Source organism: Acanthopagrus latus, chromosome 1 (assembly GCF_904848185.1).
Source record: "Acanthopagrus latus isolate v.2019 chromosome 1, fAcaLat1.1, whole genome shotgun sequence".
Taxonomy (NCBI): domain Eukaryota; kingdom Metazoa; phylum Chordata; class Actinopteri; order Spariformes; family Sparidae; genus Acanthopagrus; species Acanthopagrus latus.
In genome coordinates this window covers 24,033,576-24,059,701 of record NC_051039.1, presented here as the reverse complement: position 1 = coordinate 24,059,701, position 26,126 = coordinate 24,033,576, and the positions used below count along the sequence as shown (strand labels likewise).

At 45.0% G+C, this 26,126-nt stretch overlaps 1 protein-coding gene across 1 annotated transcript in view; it reads right to left on the bottom strand.

Annotated features, from left to right (window-relative positions):
- Positions 1-18,885: 18,885 nt before the first annotated feature.
- The window catches only part of LOC119033286 (B-cell lymphoma/leukemia 11A-like), a 35,913-nt gene continuing 28,672 nt past the window's right edge, over positions 18,886-26,126 (bottom strand). The window contains exon 3 of the mRNA XM_037123610.1: positions 18,886-22,072. Coding sequence (XP_036979505.1) covers positions 20,097-22,072 — 1,976 coding nt within the window. The 3' untranslated portion in view covers positions 18,886-20,096. The remainder of the gene's footprint in view (positions 22,073-26,126) is intronic.

Sequence of the window (26,126 nt, the reverse complement as noted above, 5' to 3'; positions counted from 1 at the left end):
GTTCACTGCTCTCGCCGAGGAGGAAGGGCTATGTTTGTGTTATGATTTAAGTCAGATTAAGTTCATGTCATGTTTTATTACACCTAATGTGCGGAGTAAGTGCCACACTTTGTAGTAAAACTGCCAGTGTTTCTAATGGTGTCCTCTGAGTAAATGATTGTTCAAAGAAAAACAGATCTGTTTTTTAAGAAGAAGGAAATAAGATTTTATTTGTCGAGCCTGGAACAGAAGACAAAGTTTGATTGCAATGTAATGTTAGATGTAAGAACTTATGCTTGTCTTATTGTGTAAGAGTTTCAGTTCCAAAAGTCAATTCTAATTATCAACAGAACGTGAATAAAAACAGTTTTGAGTTTTCTGTTGTCTTGCAGAGAAGGAGCACGCTGACAAGCTGGACACTTTGTGCTTCGATGTGCCTCCCCAAATTTTATTTTGCGTATGAATTCAACAGGTGGCCATTTTTCACGTATAGAACCTTTACAGTAGCCAAATATAACAGCTGACTAACTGAAAATTTGTAGTGCAGCAGATATTGTCATTCACAGCCCAGTAACCAGAAGCATTGCGCTTTAATGCAAACCACAGACACATTCAGATTTGTACATGCCATACATATCGTATCAGCACTTCTACAGCATGTATCATATCACGTTCACATTACATGTATAAGCACTGTATTAGATGTCAGCGATGGTGTTGGCCTCAAGCCAGAGACCACTGCTCAAGAGGGCGGTTCAACATGTGCAAGTGCTAAACCACTGGATATTTTTTTTAAATGACAAGACAGGACATTTTTTGGCCGTGCTGGTGGTGACGGAATAAGATAAGCCCACACATGATCAATTTCCAACTGTAGAATTTCCCTCTACAGTTCAACCTATTTAGTTCTTCTTTTTTTTCTTCTTTAACATGACGAGCCTGCTTATGAAACACTCGGTGGTAGTAGTCCCAGGGAAGAGACGAGGCGAGTGTTTACTCTGCTGAATGACAGCAGACAATAACAGCCGTTTGAGCGACTGAGTTTTACGACACCAACAAAAATGTACAAAACTGGAACAGCTGGTTTTATGTGCGTGTGAACACAGTGTCCATGTTAATAACCCGCGTTTACAGGAGCATCGGGCGACGTAGCGGCACAGAGAAGCGATTGTTCAGCTAGTTAGCTTGCAGCCGCTGTTTATCAGAGGGGTCAAGGCTGGCGGTTATTGTTTGAGTGCAGCCACTGGTCCTCTGCTGCACACAGACGACTGGAACGAGCACGAGGTTGCCCTCGCTGATAACTGTCGGCGAACCCGAGTGTCACCATTCACATCAATCATTTCTCCGGCTGCTCGGTTCACCCCTTTTTGTCTGTCCTTTCTTCCTCTCTTCCTCCGTTTTCTTTCAAATTTTTTTTTTTTTTTCCCAGTCTTTTTTTATTACCCTGCAATTACAGCTTATCTGCAGTGGTAAACTTGGCCCCTCCACTTCCTTATCTCTATGCCTGGGCAGAGCAAGGGTCTCTCGAGTAAGAAGACAGGGAGCACAGACAGGAGGAGGAAGAGAAAGAGAGCAAGGGAGACAGAGAGAGAGGGAGGGAGGGAGAGAGAGAGGGGGAGAGAGGAGACCTCAAGCAAATGAATGGGCAAGTTGCAGAAAGGAAGCAGGCTTTGCTTGTGACTTCCTACCGTCCGTTGTCCTCTGTAACAACCATCACAATACATTTTCACCCTTTCACACTGTCAGGCTGATAAAGAAAATGGCTGGATTATATTGATGAATTTACATTTGCTGAAAAAACGATTGTTGTACATTAAGGAACTTTTGTTTTTCTTGTTGTTTGGATGCATTATATGTTTATTACAGTTTTGAAGCCAGTCTGTGTTACCAACACAGTTGTGTTACCAAGTCTTGGCCAAACAAGTGATCTCACCTCAGAAACTCACACAAAACACTTCATGCATGCGTCATTAAGATTGTTGGACCCTAACGCTGTCACTCACAGAGCAAATGTCTCTCAATTGTCTCAAATTGTCTCTCATAACACACATTTTTCATGTCAATCAAGTCAGTATTTCATTATAGAAAAACATTTTTCTGTCTACAAAAATATAAATGACTACTATACACCCAATGCCATTTTCTCATAAGAACTCTGGACATTGGCCTTCAAGATAAACTTTATTATCCGACAAGTGGGAAATTCATCGCCTTTCAACCACGTGGAACACAATAGGAGATTGTCCGTGTCAGGCGTAATCTCTACAACTGGAAATACTCCTTGTGGTTTGGAGCTAGCACCTGGGTAGAACATGCAGAAAGAGGATGTCGCGACTGTTGTGCATTGACATCAACACTACAGGTATTTGGACTTAAAAAACAATCATCAACATGCCCGAACGCTCACTGTGAATTCTCCAGACAATGACCTGCTCTGTTTGCCAGAAGTGGCAAAAGTACACACATGCTTTACTCAGGTAGGAGGACATACACTTGCAAAACATATAAAGGTTGGTAAAAGTAGAGGTACTGATTCAACTTCTTAACTCAAGTTAAAGTGAGAAATTACAGGCACTGAAACGCAAAACAGTAAAAGCATCCCTCTGAAGGACGATTCTGTGCAAAGCTAACTGAACCTGAGCCTTTGTCACGACACACCTTTACTCTGCACTCGAGTCAAAACTTGAATTGTTTCTGTTTTGTTACGTCTTTATGCTGGTAAGACTTGCTTCCAATCCGTGTTATGATGTTGGGAAGGTGGCGCGCAATGACGCAACATGAAAATAATTGATGATTCCCCTCAAATGCATTCAAGCTAAAGTAATGAGCCTGTTCTGAAAATGTCAGGAGTAGAGAATACACATATTTGTGTTAAAATGGGGGGAAGTAAGAGTCAAAGGTCAAAAGCACAGATAGCTGAAAAATCTAGGACAGTAACTAACTCCTCACTCAATCACAAATTGTACATGGGAGCCAGCTGTGTAGAGTGCAGGCCACAGTGTCCACCCTCACATACAGTGAGCGATGTCTGGGAAATGTCATGGCAGAAGCATATATGAAAGGGGCTATAATGCAGCAATTTTCTTCAAAATCCTTTTTATATATATATGTATTTTTGCATCATTGTATATTCTGTAATATCTTGCTTTGGAAAAATTAACAAGTTGACGCAGTAATAGATAGAAGTAAATTCCTTGGCTGCGATGACAATTACAAAGAAACTCGTCACCATCATGCATCTCTTACATAGAACACTGTGAGGGCTCCAGTCCCCCCTCTCTAAAAACTAAAACAGGGCACCTGGTTAGGCCTCCAGCTGGAAATGATTATTTCATTTTATTGTAAATATTCTGCAAACATTTTAAAAAATTCCGTCTCAGTGTGTAAGCGTCTGACAGATGTGCAGCATATATATGATGTTCTGCAAGTGGCGGAGTTTGAATGAGAAGACGGTTGATTTGGTTGGATTTTGAAAATCACATGTTCCCTGAATGTGTTCAAAGTGGAAGTAGTGAAAAAGAAAGAGTTCCGACAATGTGAAAGTGGAAATCACCTACATGTTAGAACGGGCAAACATGACGGTGAGAACCGTGAGAATGTTCTCCTTGGTATGACTGACGGGTCCAACAGGACAGCACCGGAATGGGATCTTCTCTGGACTATAAAGTATAAATGTTGCATTGTGACAGCAATGGATATTGCAATCTGTTGCACGGATGTTCTTCCCACTTATGTTTGCATTCCTGATTTGTATTCATTTATATGTCCATTTTTCTAATTTCTTCATTATCGTACCACTGATACTACTATTATCGTACCACTGAATTTATACTGCAAGTAACAAGGCTCCTCTCATGAAGCAAAATGATGTTCTGTCACGCACCAAAGACAAAAGCAATAAAAATTTGAATTAATAAATTTGAAATATTAACAAAAGGAGATGTGACTTTAGTTTTGACCAGTGTGTCTTAGTGGTCAAAAACACAAAGTGACTTATCTGCCGAGGTAAAACATATAACACATACACACTCAAACATTAACCCACGTTTCACCATCAATGCCTCTATTCAAACTCATCCGTCTTTCCTCAAACCATCCCCCATCATTCCCGTCTTCCACTCCGTCACCCCTCCTTGTTGGCCTGGCTGGACAGTGTGTGTGTGTGTGTGTGTGTGTGTGTGTGTGTGTGTGTGTGTGTGTGTGTGTGTGTGTATGTGTGTGTGTGTGTGTGATTGTGCGTCTGAAGGACCACTGGGGTTAGGGAGTAGACCTTGGCCTTGTGGTCTGACCCCAGAGAAGAGACTGGTGTCTGAGTCTGAATGCCCCGTCTGACCTTCCTGTCATAGCCTGTGTGTGTGTGTGTGTGTGTGTGTGTGTGTGTGTGTGTGTGTGTGTGTGTGTGTGTGTGTGTGTGTGTGTGTGTGTGTGTGTGTGTGTGTGTGTGAGGAGATGCTTTGTGTGTGCATCTATAAGTGCTATTGCGCATATGTCTTCCTGTGGATGTTTGCACGCACGCATAGTCTCACACCCATGTGTGCATGCACCTATTTATATTTGACTATTTGCATGTGTGCATACATGCATGATCGTATTTGTGCGCTTCTGTCTGTGTGTGTGTGTGTGTGTGTGTGTGTGTGTGTGTGTGTGTGTGTGTGTGTGTGTGTGTGTGTGTGTGTGTGTGTTTGTGTGTGTGTGGGTGTCTGTGTGTGCACATTATCCATCCCTCCCACTGTGTGCTGGGGGGCAGGGGGGCAGGGCTCTGGCCAGACGAGACAGAAGTGACAGGTATTGATCATCGTTGTTCCAGTCAAGCAAAGACCCTCTCAAGCCTGTGTGCTTTTGGGAGCGTCCTGTCTGCATCCAGGGGGGAGAGGGAGAGAGGGACAACCACAATCAATGTCTGATCCTCCTCTCAGAGCGGTGGGGTCAGCCTGGATTTACCTCTCGTTTTTGTTGTGGACTGACAGCAGTAAAATGAGACATGTCAGTAAACGAACATCCAAACAACAAAAAACGCCTGAATCTCAATATACATGTTTTTTGTTTTTCTATCAGCCAAAAAAAGATACAGAAAATGGGAAAGGAGGAAACACTGATGACAAAATGCAGTGAACTCTGCCAATAAGAAAAAAAAAACTTAATTGAAAAAAAGTCTTTAACCAAATGGATGCTGATTGTTATTTTGACTTTAAAGGTGCATTATGTAGTTTTGAGAAATACATTTTAATCAGAAGAGAAAGATCGCCATCGACTGATGTTTCCTAAACAAACTGAATTAACAAACTGTCTTCGTTTTCATGAATAAACTGACACAACAAATGCAGTTTCATACTTTTTTACTTACTGTTTTACTTACTGTTTATATGTGGCGGACCCTGCCACCTTTCTAGCTTCAAACAGTGTTCTGGGGACCTTATTTTCCTCTGAGAACAGCTTGTTTATTCACTTATGGAAAAAGTAAATATTTCTGTTTGTATTATCACCTCATTAATACATTTCTGAATTGCTCCTCCAAAACCACAAAGTGCTGCTTTAATTATGATTAAGCAAATTCACGTCCCTCTGTGCTAATTGGCCTTATTGAAAGCCTCCTCATTTGTTCAAATGGTGCAAAGAAGTAGCGACCATGACATTGTTTTCAGGAGGGAAAGTTGCATACCTCAGTCTTTTCACCGAGTCGTCCTTTGAGCTCCACAATCCCCCCCCGTCCCACCTCCTTGCCCTCACCCCATCCACAGACAAATTGATTTGCAAGGGTCCGGAGCTGGCGAGCCCTCAGAGCACCACCTTTTTTGCATACAGAGCGCTGCGGGGATAGCACAATGACTTGGTCCAACAAAAGACGAGAGGAGAGAGGGATGAGGAGAAAGAGGGAGTGAGAGAGTGAAGGGGAGAGAGAGGGGGGAGAGCAAGGAGGTGGTTGCACCAGGCCAAACTCAGCAGGACGAGGAGAGCTGGCTGGTTCAGGGGTCCGCGGTATCACAGAACACGCGCAAACACACACACATGGATAAAGCCATGAACTCACTAACTCACTCACAGGCACACATGCATAAAAGAGCACATGTGCACAGAAACACACACACACACACACACACACACACACACACACACACACACACACACACACACACACACACTCCAGTGCCCTCATGCCCTCAGCCCTCCCTCCTTGTCCCTTTATCCCTGTCTGGTTGGAAAGGTCAGTGCATGTCTGGGAAAAGGGGTCCCAGGATCCCCAAACCCCTCCAACCCACACACACACACACACACACACACACAGAGAGAGAGAGAGAGAGAGAGAGAGACACAGACACGTGTAACAATCATTTCATTTTCATGTGAATTCACCATTATATCAATACTGTACACACGTAAATATAAAGCACACTAACAGTGAAGCAGCTCTGGTAGTAGTGTGAAGGGGTCTGAGAGAAATGTATGTGCGCTGGTCAGCATCAGCTGAGCCCCCCCCCCATCCCTTCCCAGACAGTGCACCCCCGCCCTCTGTGAAAGAAGAGAGTGAACACATTCAAATGGAAAACATAGTCCATTGTGACCGGTGTTTTGTCTCCTCACCATGTAAATAGCTACACTGGCCGGCAAACAGAAATATGCAGTTGTAGCAGATAAGAACCCAGTCGCCGTCAGTGATGTCATAGGACATCACATGTGACCAGTGGCCTTTTAGTTACACCTTTAGCAACTTTACAACAAAAAAGTATTTGTGTGATTGTACAGTTAATGTATTTCTATGCAATTTAATAGAGTGGCAGCGTATACAGAATAAAGCACTATACGTACACACACATGTCTGCATGTGTGTGAGTGTGTGGCGAGATGATCTGCTGTCTGGTTCTTTTCCTTTTTCCCCTGATGCCCCTGAGACACCACACACAAGCACACACACACACACACACACACACACACACACACACACACACACACACACACACACACACACAGTTTACAATACAGAGGGAAACCCTCTATATCCTTCATGAACCTCCCGACCTGGAGCCCGACACAGCCCTGCCAGGACAGGGAGGGAAAGAAGGGGAGATGGGGGAGGGAAGGTTACAAGGAGGGGAGAGACTGCGGAACCAGCTGGGGTGGGGGAGGAGAGTAAAAACCTCCCTCACCCTGTGCTCTCTGACCTGCTGCATGGCGGAGGACTCCCCGTGTCTGGTCCACTTCATGGCTGTGGACAAGTTGTCCCGCACTTCACTCTCCTCATTCTGAGTTTTCCTGGCCCATAGTAAGAGATTTTGACTTCACCTAAGGTACCAAGGAGAATCAAACACCCTTTGCATGAAGTTCATGAAAATGTCTGGTCTCGCGTTTCAATTGCAAAACTGTGTGAGAAACAAATACCTTCATGTTACAGTGCAAGCCCACCTTAACATTGCTGTCAGACAGGAACATCTTTAATACCAGGCTTTAAGATTAGACTGTGGATCTAACTGTCAGGCTTTTTTGAATGTTGATTTAGCACCTGCTGAATTGGGCAAGTCTTGTTTCGTTTCAAAGTGCCACAGACATCTTTCATTTGGATGTAATAAGAGTTTTGCATTGTTTGCCATGTTTACTGGTTGGCTGTTTGCTATTAATCATATAATAATAATAATAATAATAATAATAATAATAATAATAATAATAATAATAGTGGTGATGATAATAATAACCATAATAATAATAATAATAATAATGGGGCAATGCTCAAAAGTATCTCCCCTGTTAAATACCACTATCAGAGGACTTGAGAGTTCTTGTTGATGAATTAAAGGTCTGAAATGTCAGAAGGTGCCAGGTTATCAAGAGCTTTGAAAGGATCTTAAAATGAATTCTAAAAAGAAACAGGGAGCCAGTGATGGATATCTAAAATTAGAGTGATGTTCTCTCTGCTACTAGTTTTTGTTATAAGTCCTGCACTGGAGGTCTGAACTAGCTGGAGTTTTCCCGCTAACTTTCTTTGGCAGACCAGTAAAGAGAACCTTGCAACAGTCCGACCCACTTGTGATAAAAGCATGAGTCAACTTCCCCGAACCATGCTGTGGTAAGAACAGCCTCAGTTTGGCAACAGTTCTCGGGCAGGAGAATGCTTTCCTCTTCAGGTCGCTGATACAGGTCTCAAAGAAACAAATCAGCATCCTCAAATACACAGTAAGTGTATTGTCTTGGTTAAGTTTCAAGACATTTCCACTCATCCGTTATTAATGGCACATTTTTTAATCCAGTAAAGGAAACACCTTGCCTTTGCTTTGGCTCATTTTCTGCATCACTGCAGGTCAATACTGGTCCAAAGGCTCGCTGACTTCTTACCTGCTTCTAGTTTGTTCACACACTGGACATCTGCAGGGAGTCTGTCTTCTACTAAACTAGTATTAGTTCCATGTGTCTGAGTGCAGATCAGTGCTTTTTTGTGGAAGGAAGCTGCCAAATTAGCTTTTTTTTTCCCTTGGTGTATATGCTCTTCAACTTTAAAATAATTATTAAGTTGTCAAATTACGAAGCTTTGAAGATCATAGATAAGGAGTCAAATTTACTTTACATTACATACTATAAAATGTTGCTGTTAGGTATATATGATGGAAAACAACGTGGAGATAATGAAGCTGAGATGCTGTCAAATAAACATCATGGAGGAAATGATCATACTGAGAAAAAGAAAGTCAAACAGCAGCCGAAGCAATGTTCATGTCCACAACATCAATCAGGCTCGTCTAGAGGATGTTGAACAGGTAACCTTGGTTACCAGGTGACGTGTGCTCACTGAGACAAAGCCTCTGGTTGTTGACTCCAGCTTAAGAGGGGTCTTCTTCTTCTTCTTCTTCTTCTTCTTCTTCTTCTTCTTCTTCTTCATCTTGATCTATGCTCTTCAAGCAGCTGCCTGGGGGGAGAGACACGCAGACAAAACACTGACACGGATCCACGTCGAGGACGAAACACACAGATAAATCACAGAGAAAGAAAACCAGAGCGGCAGAGGAGGTGAAGGCTGTGTTGTGTCTGAATAAGTTGTTTGCCCGTGACACTGACGGTTCGCCTTCGCTTTGTCTGTGTGTCAGTATATGTGTGTGTGTCTGTACAAGAGCTTGTATCTTTGTGTGTCTTTAAGTGTGTTGTTTGTATATTTACACGTCAGCGCTTTCAATGGATGGGACACAGGGTCATTGTTAGCCTGGTCTTTGGTCCACTAGGTGGTTCACACAGAAGCACACACATACACACAAACACACACACACACACACACACACACATACATACACGGACACACAGCATAAGGGTTTGTGCTGGTCCTGGCCCTGATCTGGGTCAGAGGAGACCCCATTCAGGTCCATTCCATCCCCCCGAACCCCCTGCTGCTTCTGTGCTCCATCCCCATCCCAGCAGCCTCTCACTCCTCCATGCCAGGGATTGTTTCCAAAGATTAGACTTAATATGAATATCCATAAACAGAATGGGACTCCCAGACTGTGAAAGCTATCAAAGACATATTTGCATCTAATCCTCAAAGAAGCCCCCTCCCACCCCTTACAGAGAGCTCGCTACCCCCCTTTCGGCCCCCCGAAAAAATCCTACTAAACCTCCCCCGAAAAAACCCTCAAACCTGCCATCCCCCCAGCCCCAGAAACCCTCCCCTCTTGCCCCCCGGACCATCCCATCCATTCCCCAACCGTTGGGCCAGACAAGACCAGACCAATTCTGTTGGGGATTATTTGGCTTAGTGATGAATAATGGATGACCATCTCCCCTCTGGCTCTCCACCACAGCAGCACCTCTCAATTGGCTTTGGCATCGAGCCATTCACTGGCCTGTCTGGATGGCTGCTTGGCCGGCTGGCTCGCTACCCAACCCAAGAGATCTGCACGATGATTGCAATATTGGGAAAGTATGGGCAAAATATTAGTTCTGATTATTGAAAAAAGTGTTTGTTTGGTTACACAGTTTCAAATCTGTTGTATGTGGGGGCTCAGTGGAGGCAACCTTTATCCAATTAGCAAGCAAAATTGTCTATTTCCCACAAAGTGTCATATTCATTTTGGTGTTTCTATTTCGGTATCAAGTGTTTAAAACTAATAATGAGGCTAATTTTTAACCATACAATTCTGGAATTTGCATTCGTCTGAAAGCGTGTCTCTTCCCTTGAGATATTTACTAGAAAGCTGCCCACTAAACATGAAATTAATGAATGCCTTTTCATGAATCAAAAAATAAACTGATGGTGTTGGACACTTGGTCGTCCACGGGGGCAGAGAGAGTGTTGTACAGAGCGTGGGAGAAAGGTCTGAACATTGTCCTTGCCCTGAAAAGCAAGGAAGCCACTCTTCTTTTATTCCTCCTCTCATCCTTGTTTTGCACTTTATCTCTTTTCATTCGCTCCGCTCTCCGTCTTATTTTCAATGGAGCACTTGGGGCCAAAGAGATGTCAGTGCTGTGGATACACACACACACACACACAAACTCACACACATACACACAAGGACACACCTGGGCATAAGAGCGCCAGCTGAAAGGAGACAAGTTCATCCAAAGGGCCTGGCTAACAGTAACACAGGAGGGGCCAAGTCCCATTGTGCCCCAGGTCCGCTCAGAAGCTTCTTACCCCTCACTTCTCCTGAAGACAGGCTCCCAAGGTGCAATTCGACAAGATGGTTTTTGTACCCTCATTATTTGTGACCCTTTTTTGTCTTTCATTTTCTTGTTTTACGGCTTTGTTTGTTTGTTTCTTTCAAGCGAGGAGAGAGTAGCCTTGGGTCTTTTGACGACAGCTGTGCTACCGAGCGCTGCATAGAAACAACACAAGTTCGGCACAATGACTGACAAGCGCTTTGTAGGACAGGAGGCCCACAGTGAATGTGTCCCTACTAAAGACCACCGGTTGGCCCCATAAAAAAAAAAAAAACAGAATATTAGAGACTGCCTGGTCCAAGAGGGTAGACTGCACTCCTGCAACCCCCTGGAGTAGTTTGGAGGGCCGCGACCTGGTATGTGGGCAAAAGCTCTGAAAACGCGCAAGTTAAGCGCAACTGGAGCAACATTTTGAAGACCCACAAAGGAAAGACACAGTGTAGATGAGGATCATGAGGTGTATTTTCATTGTGTATGTCTGAAATGGAGATTATGACTTGAAAAGGGGACAGAAAGAGTTAAGAGAGAGATAATACAATTCCAAATATGGATGTGACACAAACTCTCTCTCTCTCCTGACCCTGACATTACATAGAGCTTAGTTAAAAGATGTACAAGTTCATATACAAAGACTGTAAATACTGCAGGCAGGGGGAAGTATGTGCAGGGTGTAATAAGGTCGGTCTGGCAGGTCAAACATGTGACCGTGGCCCTGCAGTCCCTCCTCCCCCTTGTCCCGCTCTCTTTGACCCCGGGGCCTCAGGAATGAACCAGGAGTGAACCAGGAGTGGCGCAGCAGTTCTCAGAAACTTCCAGAAACTTCCCGAGCCCTCTCACCCCTCAGCCTAGGCTGGTCTTAGCCTCTGTCACCCCCGCAACAGCTGGAGTGGCTCAGAGGGGTCTGCTGATTCCCCTCAGGGAGGGTCAGTGCCAGCGTATACACCAAAAATACACGCAAACACATTGAGGGACATGAGAATTCTTAAGAGGTAAATACAGATAAGAATGAATGGGGAAAGCAAACATTAGGCAAACACAAAAGAACTATGTGAACAGGATAAGACCAGGGCTGTAGGCAGGGTTTTAAAAATGCAGAGGTCAAACCCTTTCTGCTCAAGAAAGATCGTGGTTCTAACAAATATAACATGGTGACGGTGAGGTTATGTTTCTGCAGCCAAATCTTGGTTAAGACAGTGGTCATGGTGAATAAAGGAAGGTAAATATCCCATACAGCTGAGGGACATTAAATAAATATTTTTTTGATAAAAGTCAGCAGAAGCTGATATATTCTCACTGTTAATCTCAAGTATAGCTCAAGCCCCTAAGATACTGGAGCCTACATTTCCTGTGATGCAGCTAAAAATCATCTATCACTAGAGCCCACTTACTTGTTAATCTTCCAAACTCCATGAATGGACTTTGTAACAAAGGCTTTCTGCTGTACATGAGCATGAACATTGCTTGCTTGGCTCGTTGGTTGGTTGGTTGGTTGGTTGGTTATTTTATTTGATAAGTACCTCTTTAAACTGGTTTAACTGTTAAATATGAAGCTACAGTCAGTAGTAGTCCATCCTCTGTGGCTCTTCCTGAAGTTTCTTCTGTTTTTCCCTGCTACAAGGTTTTGTTTTTTGTTTTCCACATTTTCCCTACATCTTGGTGTCATCGTTGAAAGCTAGAGTCCAGGACACATCAGAGACAGGAAAAAAAACAGCAATAGCTACAGAAAGCTACGTCCTGGGGGTTTACATAGTTCACAAGCAATAAATGATGTATTTTTCTGAGTTGGTGTCCATCCGTAACTGACACTGAAACATAGTGGCATAAAGAGGCCAGAGGCTGAACTTTGCCCCTTTATTCCCAGGACAGTAAACAGACGCTGTACTGTCTCCCATTGCACACATCTCACTCACACACAGATACACATGCAGGTGCCCTGAAGAACACACACAAGTCAGAGGTTACTGATAATATGACCCTGTTATAGAGGTCATATAAATTCTGCCTGCAGTGTTGCACCTGGAGAACACACACACACACACACACACACACACACATATGACACAAAAATATGACCATAAGGATCCACTAGCCTATATATCCATCCGTGCAACATGTCCACGCACGCACGTTAACATGCAGTTTTTGGCAGCTGCAGCTACTGTAAGAGCACGGTGACTCTCTGGGCTCCACGCCCCGCTGTTCAAGGTCAGATCAGCCACTCTCTGGAATCCACTGCCCCTGCCCCGCCACACCTCACTCACCCCCTGACCCTCCCCTCGCCTCCAGCCACCCATGCTCTGGAATGAGCCACCCCTGCAGTGTGCCAAAGGAAACCCCTTCCACGATAGAACAACCACATACTGATACTGTACAGCACGGAGAGTGCTGACTTGTATGAGTGCACATACTGTACGCACACACACACACACACACACACACACACACACACACACACACACACAAAGCAGCACAAACACTTGTGGATCTGGATTATGAGTAACATGCGGCACAGATTTTGGGAATGTCAGACGTCCCAAAGGTCGGTAATAAAGGCAATACCTTAAGGCTCATATCTGATTGCACACCATGAAACCAAAAGAGTCCGCTCAATTATGGTCAGCGTGGTGTTTAAAACACCCCCCCCCCCAACACACACCCCTCACCCTCTGTCCTTCTTTTTCACTCTGGGGTCAAAGTTTTCACCTTATCTGGAAGCCATCAGCAGTACCAGTCCCACCTCTGTGACTCATTTAGTCGAAACTGTTGCACGTCGTTAAAATCCTTCTCTCTAGGTCTGAGAAAAAGGGAAAAAAATCACACACACACACACACACACACACACCCACACACACACACACACACACACACACACACACAGACATTTAAAGCAATACTTCACAAGCGAGGTAATGCGGGTCTCTGCCAAGATTTTCACTGCCAGTTAGAGCACATAGTGTCTAGCGGGCAGACTACGACTCAGATGTTGTGAAGGCGAAAGAGGAGGAGGAGGAGGAGGAGGAGGAGGAGGAGGAAGGGGGATTCTGCTGTGATCCAGTTTACTATTTTGGCTGGGGCTTTCTTCTCGCTGTGTGGTCATGGGGGAGATCGGCGCAGCCAGCAGGCACACTGAGGACACTGGCTGGCCGCAGCCCGGCACAGAAGCCACATGGCCGAGAGAAGACGGGGAAAGGAGAGGGGGTTAAGGGGTGGAGAGGTGCAAGGAGAAGGGGCTATAAGGTGAGGAATGTGGGTGAGGTTGTTCTGCTGTTCTCCTTAATGTTCTCATGTTTTCTCACCTTCCATCTCTTCTTCCTCCTTGCACTTCAACTTCAGCCTGACCAGACTTCAACTTAAACCTTGTCCCCTCCATCCATCCCTCTGTCCCTCTTCTCTCCCAGCCCCCACCCTCTCTTGCTCTCTGTCTCTCTCTCTGTCTCTCTCTCTGTCTCTCTCTCTCTCTCTCTCTCTCTCTCTCTCTCTCTCTCTCTCTCTCTCTTTCCTCAGACAGACACAGCTACCCTCCTGGACGTTTCCTTTCTGCTGGCCTGCCCCAACAAAGGTGTTCAGTCATGTGAAACCTAATCTCCAGCCCCCCAAAACCTGACCCTTGACCCCTTCAGTCTTCACACAGCCAGAGGGGGAGGGGAGCCGGGGCAGGAAAGGGAGGCTTTTGGGAAAAGGTCACATTCCCGAAGACACTTTTGTGTACGTACGTGTGTGAGTGTCTATGTGTGTGTGTGTGTGTGTGTGTGTGTGAGAGAGAGAGAGAGAGAGAGAGAGAGAGAGAGAGAGAGAGAGAGAGAGAGAGCGTGCATGCACCCAATCCATTATGTGGTTTTCTGTTCAGGCATCAGCATGTGTGTTTGATTCTGTGTCTGCGTACAGAAGTGCACGAGGGGACGATCGCCTGTGTACCCCGGTGCTGCCTTTTAACTGCCTTTTAAGTTTTCATGTGTGTGCATGCACTCGCGTCTTTGTACAGTAGGTATGAGTGCGTGCATGCACCGCCGCACTGTAAGCGCATTTTTGTGAGAAAGCGCTTTCAGCCCCCGAGCGTCGCTGCCCCATAGACAAAACACAGACTTTGTTTTCTAGCCGAGCCAGACCTGTGAGTCTTGTCTGGGCAGAGCTCCTCTCCTTCCACCCTTTGCTAGCAATCCTCAGATCTTTGTGTGCGTGTGTGTGTGAGTGTGAAGCACAGTGTGTGTATGTGTGAGGCACTGTGTGTCAGCTGTCCTGGGTGATTAGTGCTTTTATATTGTTCCAAGGAGCCCGGACGAGGCCCCCTCTTCACTGCACCACAGCACAGCTGCAGTCTGCCTCTCCATCTCTGCTCCTCAGCCTTCTTCTACTCACTGACACTCGTGAGACGGGCTCGGGCCCAAGAAAAAAATGAGCCTGAAACAGAGGCGAGAACTCGAGGAAGAGGAATGGACAAAGAAGGGGAGAGTATGGGGAATGAAGGAAAGAGGGGGATAGGCGAGATAAAGAGGGATGATCCACTGACAGTTGAAGCAGAAGTGACAGAGAGATGGAGGAAGGCGGAGAGCAGCGTACAGGGAGAAGTGGCATATTAGGAGGATTAGGGAGTCGATTCAGCGCGCCGGCTCTCTCCTGGACAGGATTTCCCCAGCTATGCCTGGGAGGCCTCCCCTGCTTTAAACACACAGGCAAGTCAGGACAGAGAGAGAGGTGAAGCTGAGGAGGAAGAGTGAGGGGGGGGGATCTTTATCTTTTGCAAGAGTGTCTGTGAACTAGTTTTGATTAGCATAATGAACCAATAAATTCTTGCCCTTCAGAAGAGAGCCAGTGTATCCCCCCAGAGACTTGCTAGAAATGAGAGTAACAAAAATAACACTTTTCATTTTCCTCCAACAGCTTGTTTAACAAATGAAAAACAAGTTTGATGAAGAAAGCTGTTCAAACAGGACTACTCGCTGCACGTCTTTCAGTCAGAGAGCTGTGACTGTTGCCATTACAAGTTAAGGACATATGTCTACACGGGGAGGAAGAGGAGGGGGGGCCAGGGACGGTAGGCAAGGGCCAAGAGTCTGCTATGGGAAAAGTATGTCTGCTATGCACGGGTTGTTTGGTGGCGGGATTTGTGGGCCAGAGCATTGTTGCTCTCTTGACATTGAACTTGGGAGATCGGAGAGAAGGGAGGGGTGGGGGTAACCACCCTCCCGAACATTATAAGTGTGTGTATATGTGCAAGAACACACACACACACACACACACACACATACACACACACACAGGCCAAACAATTCCTCCCTCCCAACACCCAACCAGCCACCCCCACTTCCTTGCGACTCTGCTTTATCTTAACTGTCAACACCTGGCCTAAGCAGGAACCTCTCTCTATCTGTGAACTTTAATCTGGCCCTGCTAGGCAAACAGCGCCGGGCTCGGACAAGGAGAGCGATTAGTCTGTCACGTTGCCCTCCAGTGCTTCAGCGGTGGAGAGGAGGAAGGCGAAGGGAGAGGTTTGGAAGAAAAGAGAGAGAGATCAGGACATAGGAGAATATATGAAGTTAGATAATGAAAAAAGACAGAAAACACACAAAAGGAAAGGGGAGAAGAGCGGGAGATGGTGAGAGAGCGGTGTGTTGGCGGGGTAAAAAAGGGGGATGGGGGCAAGATGGGGAGAGAGAGAAGAGGAGATGGGAGGGTTGCTGGAGATAAAACACAGACGCCTCGCTGACCTGACAAGGCCGCAGACCAGAGATATGGTGGTGTACCTCCACCCCCCATGACGGGTGAAGTTGAGTCATGCAAACACACCTGGGTACATTGTAGTTTATGTACTAAGCCTGATGTGTGTTTAAATGTGGGTGTATTGGTGGATCTTTGTACTCTGAAATGTCTGAAATGATGTGTTCTGTGAGTATGCGAATAAAGAACAAAAGCACCAAATTCAGATATGTATGTAATACTTTTTATTTTTTTCAAGACAAAATGGCTGAGTGAAGAATAATGCAGACAACAGCTGAAAATAGAGTGGCATCTCCGTAACTGAAAAAACAACAACAAGAACAAAATCTGTAAGTCGAGCAAGAACTCATGAATGTTGGTCAATGACCTTTGGTCATCAAATAGAGTAAATTAAGCCATCACAATTCATCAGGAGGGAGAAAAAAATGAACTGATTTTGTTTTGCAGTGACTCTGTTCTGAACAGAGCATGTGTGTGTTTGTGTGCGTGTGTGTGTATAGTCATAATAAATAACGTCGACCAATGCCGTTGGTCAACTTCAAGTTCAGTTCAGAACAAATAGCTTGAGAGTAAATACAGAACACAGGATGAAATCAGGTTGAAAACTCAAATGTACCTCAATACCATCAGCAATGATAACATGTACCAAACTTTTGTCTTTCTAGGATTTCTGTTATATTTAGAATATGCCTTGCATATGAGATGTACCATATTTAAATTATAAAGCACCATGGTTCGTTTGGCAATGAAAACAAAATAATTCAAAATAACAAAAACAAAAAATTGTAGCAAAAAAAAAAAATGCTTTTCAGATTGATGTTGAATTGATTGCATATGACAAAAGGTCTTTTTCAAAAACGGCTGGAATGTTATTAGGTGGTACATGTTCAAGGACAGTAAAAAGTTGGCTACCGAGAAAACCCAACAATAGCTTGTATTACTGCATATAAAATGGCAGGAGAGAAAAATATATAAAACAAACTAAAAAGATATGTACAACCACCTGTTTTTACCTCATTGTGGTCACTCCAGCGGGACTGCCTGAAAAGGCCATTACATGACCTCTCACCCTTGGGGAACACCACAACATTTTCTTTTCAAAAAACATACTTATTTTCAAGCATACAAATTATTCACACTATATTATCCTGCCAAATTAAGAAAATATACGGTGGCAGCTTGTTGGGATTTTTTTCACTACAGAAAAAAAAGGGTACATTGAAACCTTTAAAGAGTACAGGCAAAACAGTTAAAAATACAGGCTCCAACATAAATACTATAAGTGCCTACACTAAGTGAACATTAATTTCAAATACCATTCTAAATACAGGAAAAAAGTAGACCATAAATGTGTTTTGAACATAGGAACTTACAAGAGTGTGCATTTTCCTATGTGTTTTAACTTCTCTCTATATATTTATATATCATAAATCTCTCCCCAATGCAAATTTTTGTTCAACCTGAAGACTTGTGTATAGTAAAGGCAAAAAAGATGAGAGACATGTTCATTACATTTCATTACATAGTGATCAAGTCCTGGATCTCACCAAGACAGGAAAGAGAAACAACAAAAAAAAAGAAAACAAAAAAAAAAAAAAAAAAAAATACAAAGAACATAAAAAAATTGAAACAAAATTTAAATAAGATTCTCCCCTAAAGATATTGAAGTGTTAAAACTCGACAACACAATTTACTTATCTTTTTAAATCAAATTTGTAGAACTTTTATCTTTCAGTACTGAGCGGTATATTTCTATAGTTGGTGTGAAGCAGGATATTTCTATGGCGGTTCCTGCATTGATACCCCGGAGAGCCAAACTGATGTTCAGTTCTCAGGAGGAGACATGGCTGGCAACACTTTCTAGTTAACCCTCTTTTTTTTGTTGTTGTTTTGTTTTGTTTTTTTCGCTTTTTTCTCTGTTTGTAATGCAAAGCAATGACACCACGCTAATCTGTCAGCATAACAGCAAGTTTTCCCTTGAGCGTCCAACTGTAAACTGGGAAAATTGAACAGTGCACGTAGGTAGTCCCAGATCTGAAATCCGGTCCTCATTTTATACTCAACCGACTGTACCTCCGATTAGAGAGACAGATACAGAATCCAAGGCAGAGTGACAAGTGCTATATTATCAACAGTGGCAGGGGATGGAGATAAAACATAAAACTACCACAATGAGGTCTCCAGCATGTTAACTGAAAATAACAAAAAATGTTGGAACATTTGACTTGTGTTGAAGGTGAATGTGTTTACTAAATTCCGATTTTTTTTTTTTTTGATTTTTTTTTTTATTCATTTGGATTTTAAATTTAAGATCATTTCCAATGTGAATTCCTAAAAAAAAAGGTTTCAGATTACTTAAGGGGTTTTCTAAGATCTAATGCAGTAAAGATAATAAGCGCTATAAAGACATAAACATTTGAATTGTAGAGACACCTGGTCGACCCACTCCCCACCCGCTACCCTGAACCCTCACCCTCGGACACCCACCCAAACCCCCACCACCCAAAATCTGTCTGGCTTAGAACAACTAAAAACCCACTCTGTGGTCTTCAAATGGCTGCTGGCTACAACTGCCTGCGTGCTGACACCGAAAAAAAAACATAACTCTGTGCTACTTACAAAAAAAACCTGCAAACTTTTAATTTTCAAAGAAAATAAACACTCTGGAAAATTAAGAGCTTCACGTTGGTTATTAAAACAACTCGTCAGACTACCCTCTCAGTGTGGTACACGTGTACCAGAAAAACATAAACTCCTAAACCAAAACTCTACACACCAAACTCCTACTCCTTTTGTTAGCATGTAACATGCCAGTAAACAGAATCATAATCTGGAGAATAACAATATACATGAGTCAGGCAGATAAATGATTTACCAGAGATACACATAGCTTTTTTTTTTTCGTTTTTTCTTTTTTTTTTTCGTTTTTGTTTCAGCTGGTTCCTTATGCTCCGCTAAGTCACAAAATGACAGGGGTCGTACAGGTGCTTGATGCAAGGACCTGCTTGTTCCATATGTGCACAAAAATGTCCTGTAATCTTCTCTAGCTGAAACTCCGAGCTTATAGCAAAAAGGAGGATTAACTAATGCAGGTAAAATATCCAAGGCACTCTTTGTTGTCATTTCACACCATTTTGTTAATTTCATTGCTGTTTGTCAAAGAAATATTTCATGGCGCTAGTGCCTAGCATTTCATAGGCAGCCCAATTTTTATATATACTCTATATCTCTTATCTCAATCTTGCATGGAAAATCTTTCACAAAGATCTGTTTTAAGTGTGACCCTGCTTGTCTTGATGTTTTGATAATGTGACACTGTCCACAATGTTTGAACACAAAACTGTACATGATATGTAAAACAGTATGTACTGTATGCAGCATGGGTTCTCATAACTAACTTTTTTTTTTTTTTAATACGTTGAAGAAAATCAAAAGTATCAACAGCAACACGTGTACAACCAAACCCACCAGCCGAGGACAATTTTCTCTCTAAGTAGCCAAAACACACCGAGCATGCTGTCCAGTTACAAAAAATACAAAACGTGTAAATTATTGCACAATAGAAAGGCTCAAAAAGTTTTGATGCAATAGTATTGCCCCAATGATGGATCATGCATTCAGCTTTTTCCAGTTGGGGATGATAACAGGGCTGTACCGTGTACTGGTGTCTAACCCTGTTGTCCTTTCCCCCAATTTATTGGCTACTTAGCCAGGGTCACTTTTTAGCCAGGGGAGCTGAGAGAGAGAGCTGCCAGCATGCTGCTCTCTGCCTACTCAGTCTTAATGTCATTAGCCAGAGGGCGGTCGCTGTGCCACTTCTTCATGTGTTTCTCCAGAGTGCTGTATACACTGAAAGGCATGTGGCAGATTTCACATTTGTACACGTCCTTGCCCATCTGTCCATGGGTCTTCATGTGGCGGGTGAGCTTTGAGCTCTGGGCGCACGCATAGCTGCACAGCTCACACTTGTAGGGCCTCTCTCCAGTGTGACTGCGTCGGTGCACTGTCAAGTTGCTGCAGTTCTTGAACACCTTGCCACAAAACTCACAGGTGTCACTGCGGCGGCCGTCCTTGGAGCTCGGCCTGCCATTCCCGTGGGGAGTGCTGGCTCCGCTGCCGGTGCCGCTGCGTCCCGAAGTGGCCCGCTCCCCGTCCAACTCGCCGGGGGGAGTGGAGAAGCGCAAGCTGCCATTTTCTGACGAGTGCTCCGATGAGGAGGCGAAGGGCGATTGTCTGGAGTCCCCACCTGTGAAGTTGATGAAGGGGTCCTTGAGTTGCCGTGAGGCTGCGTAGCCAGCTAGCCACTGGGAGTAGACGTTCTCTGTGTTTGGGATGGTGGGCGTGGGCGGGTCGAGGTCCTTCTCCACCTTGATGCGCTTGGACAGGGGACTGAGGGACCCGGGGCTGACCCCTCCGCCCAGCAACTTCCTGGACAGGCTGTCAGTGGATATAGGTCCCAGGCCATTGATGGTAGTGGTTCCATCATCTGCACGGTCTGACTCCATGGCAGAGTCCTCATCACCAGGCTCCCGGGACAAGCTCCGGCGGTTGGGGTGCAGGGCCTCACTGTTCTGGTGGTGGCGGGCCCCTTCTAGCCGCAGGCTAAAACGATAGTCATTCCTTCCCTCTCCTTCTTCGGCTCCAGGCTTACTCTCAATTTCCTCCTCCTCCCCCTCCTCCTCTTCCTCCTCCTCTTCTTCGTCCTCGTCTTCTTCCTCTTCTTCCTCCTCCTCCTCCTCTTCCTCCTCTTCTTCTCCATTTTCAGATATCAGGCCATTGTTCTCACTCTTGAACTTGGCCACCACTGACTTGAGAGCATCTGTGGCGCTGCCCATCAGATCACTAGTACCCGGTTCAGGAGAGCTCGCAGTCGAGAGGCCGTCATCTGACTTGGCGTTGAGCGCCGAAGACTTGCTCTGACAGTGCGTCTTCATGTGTCGTTTCAGTTTGCTGGCCTGGGTGCATGCGTGGTTACAGAGGTGACACTTGAATGGCTTTTCCCCGGTGTGGCTACGTCGATGAACGATTAGGTTGCTCTGGAACTTGAAGGTCTTCCCGCAGAACTCACACGACTTTGCTTTGAGAGGTGTGCCCGGTTGGACCGCATTTGATACGGCATTGGGGGTGGAGCGAGAGCCAGAGGGTGACTGAGAGGTGGAGAGGGGAGGCGTAGCAGAAAATGGAGGCTTAGAACCTGGCTGGAATGGCTGCAGCAGCCGTTGCATAGGGTTGGGCCTGTTAGGGGAGAGAGGTGGTGAAGCCCCAGTGGCATTCCCCGCAAGCTCACGGAGACGTCTCGAAAAGTCCATGCTCGGAGGGGTTTCTAGCGGCACTGAGTTCAGCCTCATCACCCGGTCAAAGGCGCTGGGATGGTGGGTTGCCAGGGCCAGGTCATCGGGGCTGAGGTGGTGGCGCGGCGGTGGGCTGAACAGCGGTGGCGTTCGGGGGTAACGGCCCTCACGAGGTGTGGACGCCGAATCCCGGCCAGACCCAGAGCCCGGCATCCTCAGGAGGCTGTAGGGACTGCCATCTGCCAAGTGGACAGCATGGAGGGGAGGCTGGGAGGAGGCACAGTCACCCCCCATCCCAGGAGCTGCAGCCACGCGGGGGGTGAGGGGGCTGCCAGGCTCGCTCTCCAGATAGATGCGGAAGCCGTGGGTGTTCTGGGCATGCTGGAGCAGGAACCAGGCACTGGTGAAGGGCTGCTTACAGGTGGTGCAGGTGTAGCTGCTGGGCTCATCTTTATCTGACAAAAAGAGGGACACAGAGAGAAACACATTTTTAGAATTGGCCCGTTAAAATGATAAAATGGACACAGTTTATGACATTTCCATGATGAAAGTGAGGTTTTAAATTACAAAATGTCCAATATGATCATCAGAAACTGAAGGAATGTAACAGCATTTAGCAACAAACCAATTTCATTTTTTTTAACTACGCATTCACTGCTCTTTTTTTTTTCCCCTTTTCTAGTACTCTCAAAACATGCCCCCATTACATCACTAATTATATCTGGCCAAAATGACTGTGATGAGAGGGAAGCTTTAAAAAAGATTTAAAAAATCTTGAACTGGTGCAACAAAATTGGATGAAAATGATTTTGTAATCGGCGAGAAAAAATCCACCTTTTTACTTCTGTGCTCATTAAGCATGACTGAATCTTAACACACTACGCAACGCATTTTAAAATTGTTATTACAAAATCTGACATCCTGAACCTTATCAGATGTGAAAGATTAAATATGCATTTTATATATTTTTTCAGACCAGCATACATTTCCAGTGGGATGAGGGCTGAACAAAAGAATAAATAAAACAATAATGAGCGATAACTCAGGCAGCAAATACACAATTTACACAGTTGAGCAGGCATAGGAATATTTCAAACAATAATTGACTTTCAATAGCACTTGCACACTGACCGGAGATTTGCCTGACAATGCACGCCTAATCTCGTTAAACACACTCATCTCCCCTCCAATGCTATGTTTACAGAATTAGCTGGGCTAAAGTGGGACATGTATCTGATGCTGCATATTAATGCTGCATACAAATAAGAGGTCACATGTTAATAAACTGTACCAGCGTTTATCACAAAAAACACACATTCACAGCAAAGAGAGGCAGAAGGGAATATTGTGTATGTGTGTTTGTGTGTGGGTGGGGAGGCTCCTATGAAAATGCATTTCATGCATTACTTTTCTATTTCTGATATTTCATGCTTTATGGATTTATTTAAATCCTCTCAGGTGAATAGAAAAGGAGAAGAAGGGGAAAGCAGAAGTGAGAGATATGCAAAATAAGAAGCATCCGCCACTTGCAAATGTGCTCCCTCTTTCATCTTTTGGCTTTCTTATCCTTTCTTCTCTTTTTTTCTTTCTTCACTGGAGGGCATTTTTCTGAAGTCATTTGCAGACACTGAACCCAAAACCACGGCTATACTGTGCTGGAGAGCAAGAACAAGGGAGAGCGAGGGAGGAAGATAGGCCGCGTGTGCGTGTGATTGCGACTGCGAGTGATCCCTAAGATGGTGGATGGACAGTCTTGCATGTTTTTAAGCCTGCTGTGGCTGAGAGACAAAGGGGTGAGGAAGAGAGGATGGCTGCTGAGTGAGAAGAGGGGTGTTGTGGATGAGCTGCAGTCAGAGCAGACTGGCGTTTTGTGGTTCTCCTCTCCGTCTCATGTGTCCACGGCCACCGTGGCCCCCTCCGAACAATCTCACTTAAAGAGCAGAACACGGCACAAAATGTGCACCCAATCAAACCTACACACAAACCTTTTTCTCTTGACTGAAAAGAGTTGGAAGGGGGGTATACTGGTAAATTATGGATCATTACAATCTGCAAAAATTACAGTTAATTGCTGCCACCTGCAAGGGGCTTTGACCCACTATGGAATTTTTCCATCATAAAAAAGCCATTTGCCCATACACGTTTTTGCTCCCTCTCTCATAAGCACAAATAAAATGTGCCCATTACATTGGCTTTGGCTATATGTATGTTTCCTGATTATGTGTGTTTTTATAGCTTAAATAGAAAGCCCCATATCACTCGTAAAACGGTTGCAATAACCTGGCCTCTCCTGTTCACTTTGCTTTGATTTGCAGCCTATCCACACTTCCTCAATGCTGCCTTAATGTGCGAGCAGAGAGTGTGTATGCACGAGGAGGAAAATAGATTAATTTTTCTGTTATTGTGAAGGACGAGCGAGGGAGATGGGGGGCGGGTTGGCTAGAATGTCGTCTTCTCCTCCGAGACACAGCTGTGTCCGTCAGAGGAAAGAAAGAAAGCAGCGATCGTGGACGTGAAGGGGAAAAGAAGGAAGTAAGAAGAGAAGTGTGCCGTGAAGGGGACATTTTCTGACGACCACACACCACATTTCTGAAGGGCACAAGAGCCGCGACATGGCACTTCAAAGCCGGTAGTCAATCCCTTTTCTTATGTATCAAAAAAACAGCATGTCTCGTGCTATGCAATCATGAGCCCATCTGTGGACATTTGACAAACTGTGCTCAAGCCACAAGCAGCGACGATAATTGTTATTCCCATCCAAGCAATGGACACATTGATGGGCATCAACACATTCACAACAACGGCAGAGAAGATATCTAAATAAGCCCACTATTGTCCTTAATAGCTGTCCTCAACGGGATGGAAGGACAGTTATTCAAAAGGAGAAAAGACAGTCTGACAAGGCGTCTGACAGCCTTGAAGATTTTTTTTTTTCTTCTTGCTGGTAAGAAGAGCAGAGGACTCTGCGAGGGAGGACAGATGATCTTATAAACGAGTATGTCCTCTAATGGAATAAAGGAGAGCTCCCTCTCGCTCTCTCCGTCTGTTTCTCTCCCTTCCATTAACTCCAAGTCTGTGGAGAGTTAGGGCTGGAGAGCAGGAGAGCTGGGGCTCACGCTGGATCTCCAGGTCCCTTTGAAATAGGATCAGCAGAGTGGAGAAACCACACTGACAACCCCTTAGCTGCCATTTCATGGCAGGGGCTGAAAGAGGGGACTTTGGGGGGTGGAGAGAAGACAGAGAGCATAAGAGAGAGAGGGCAAGGGGGGATCAGGGGCAGAAAAGTGGAAGAAGGGAAATATAAGGAACTAAAATGGGGAGAGAGAACAGTCGGAAAGGAGGAGAAAGGGGGTTTAACAACTCCTTCAAAGCCATTTCAGCACATTGCAACACAAAGCAAGGGAAGGCTACTATAGTATAGAGTCTAACGAAAAGGCTATCATGCAGAGAGTATGATCCACAGCGCGAGCAAGAAAGCACAAGGCCAAATGACGCAAGGCTGAGGCGGAAACGACGGCACCCTAAACAGCAGATATGGCTGCACGTAGCTGCTTCACACCGCCGTCCCAGACAACAGCACTGACTAGACAAAGCAGTCCAGGAGGAGGCCGAGGCATCATGTACACTTTGCTTATGCAGATTGCTCCATTGTGAGTGACCCAACCCCCAAAGCCAGCATCACACGCACCCAGTCCTTCTCAATCGCCTCACCAGTGCCTTCCCCCCCTCCCCCTTCATCCCAGCAGACCAAACACAAACAAACAAGACAACAGACGCCAAAGAAACCATGACCTTGACCCCGTGTTTGCAGGTTAATGATGCATTAAGAAAAAAGTAAAACCGCCATCAGCCGTCCGTTTGTCCCTTCATCTCTCAATCACACCCGCCATCTTTCTCGTGCGCCTACTCCCTCAAACTTTCTATCCAAGAGTTGGCAGACTTGGCCTGACCTCCCTTGGTTTTTTTTTGTTTTGTTTTGTTTTGTTTTTTGTCCTTGACCGAGCCTAATGGCAGGCTCAGGCTTGTCCTGGTGTGACCACGCAGCTCTCACTGATATTGGTCATTTAGCTAATGGAGGAAAAAGCTAACAGGATTAGCTTGCATGTCTTCCAAAAGGAGGAAGAGAAAGGTACAGAGACACGGTGGTGGAGGGGGCACAGGGTGTCAACGCCATTACCCAAAGTTATCAGTCGCCCGCACTCGGGAGCACTCACACACACCTGAAAAGTGATTATGCTAATAGCAGGTCTTTGCCAATATTCATAAGTGTTTATAGGTGTTGGAGTGAGTGCCTCGGGAAGACGGAGGGTTGTCAATACAGTGCCTCTTAAGAGTGCCTCAGCCGTAGCTGCCGTTAATGTGATTACGACTCTGTTTATGTCATTAGGGTATTCACAGTCAGGGATTGGACAGGGGCGAAGGGTGAGGCAGGAGAGGACAGGTGGAGGGGGAGAAGGTGGGGATGCTCCGAGGAAACCCATTAGAGCCCTTCTTCTGAATTCTCTCTCT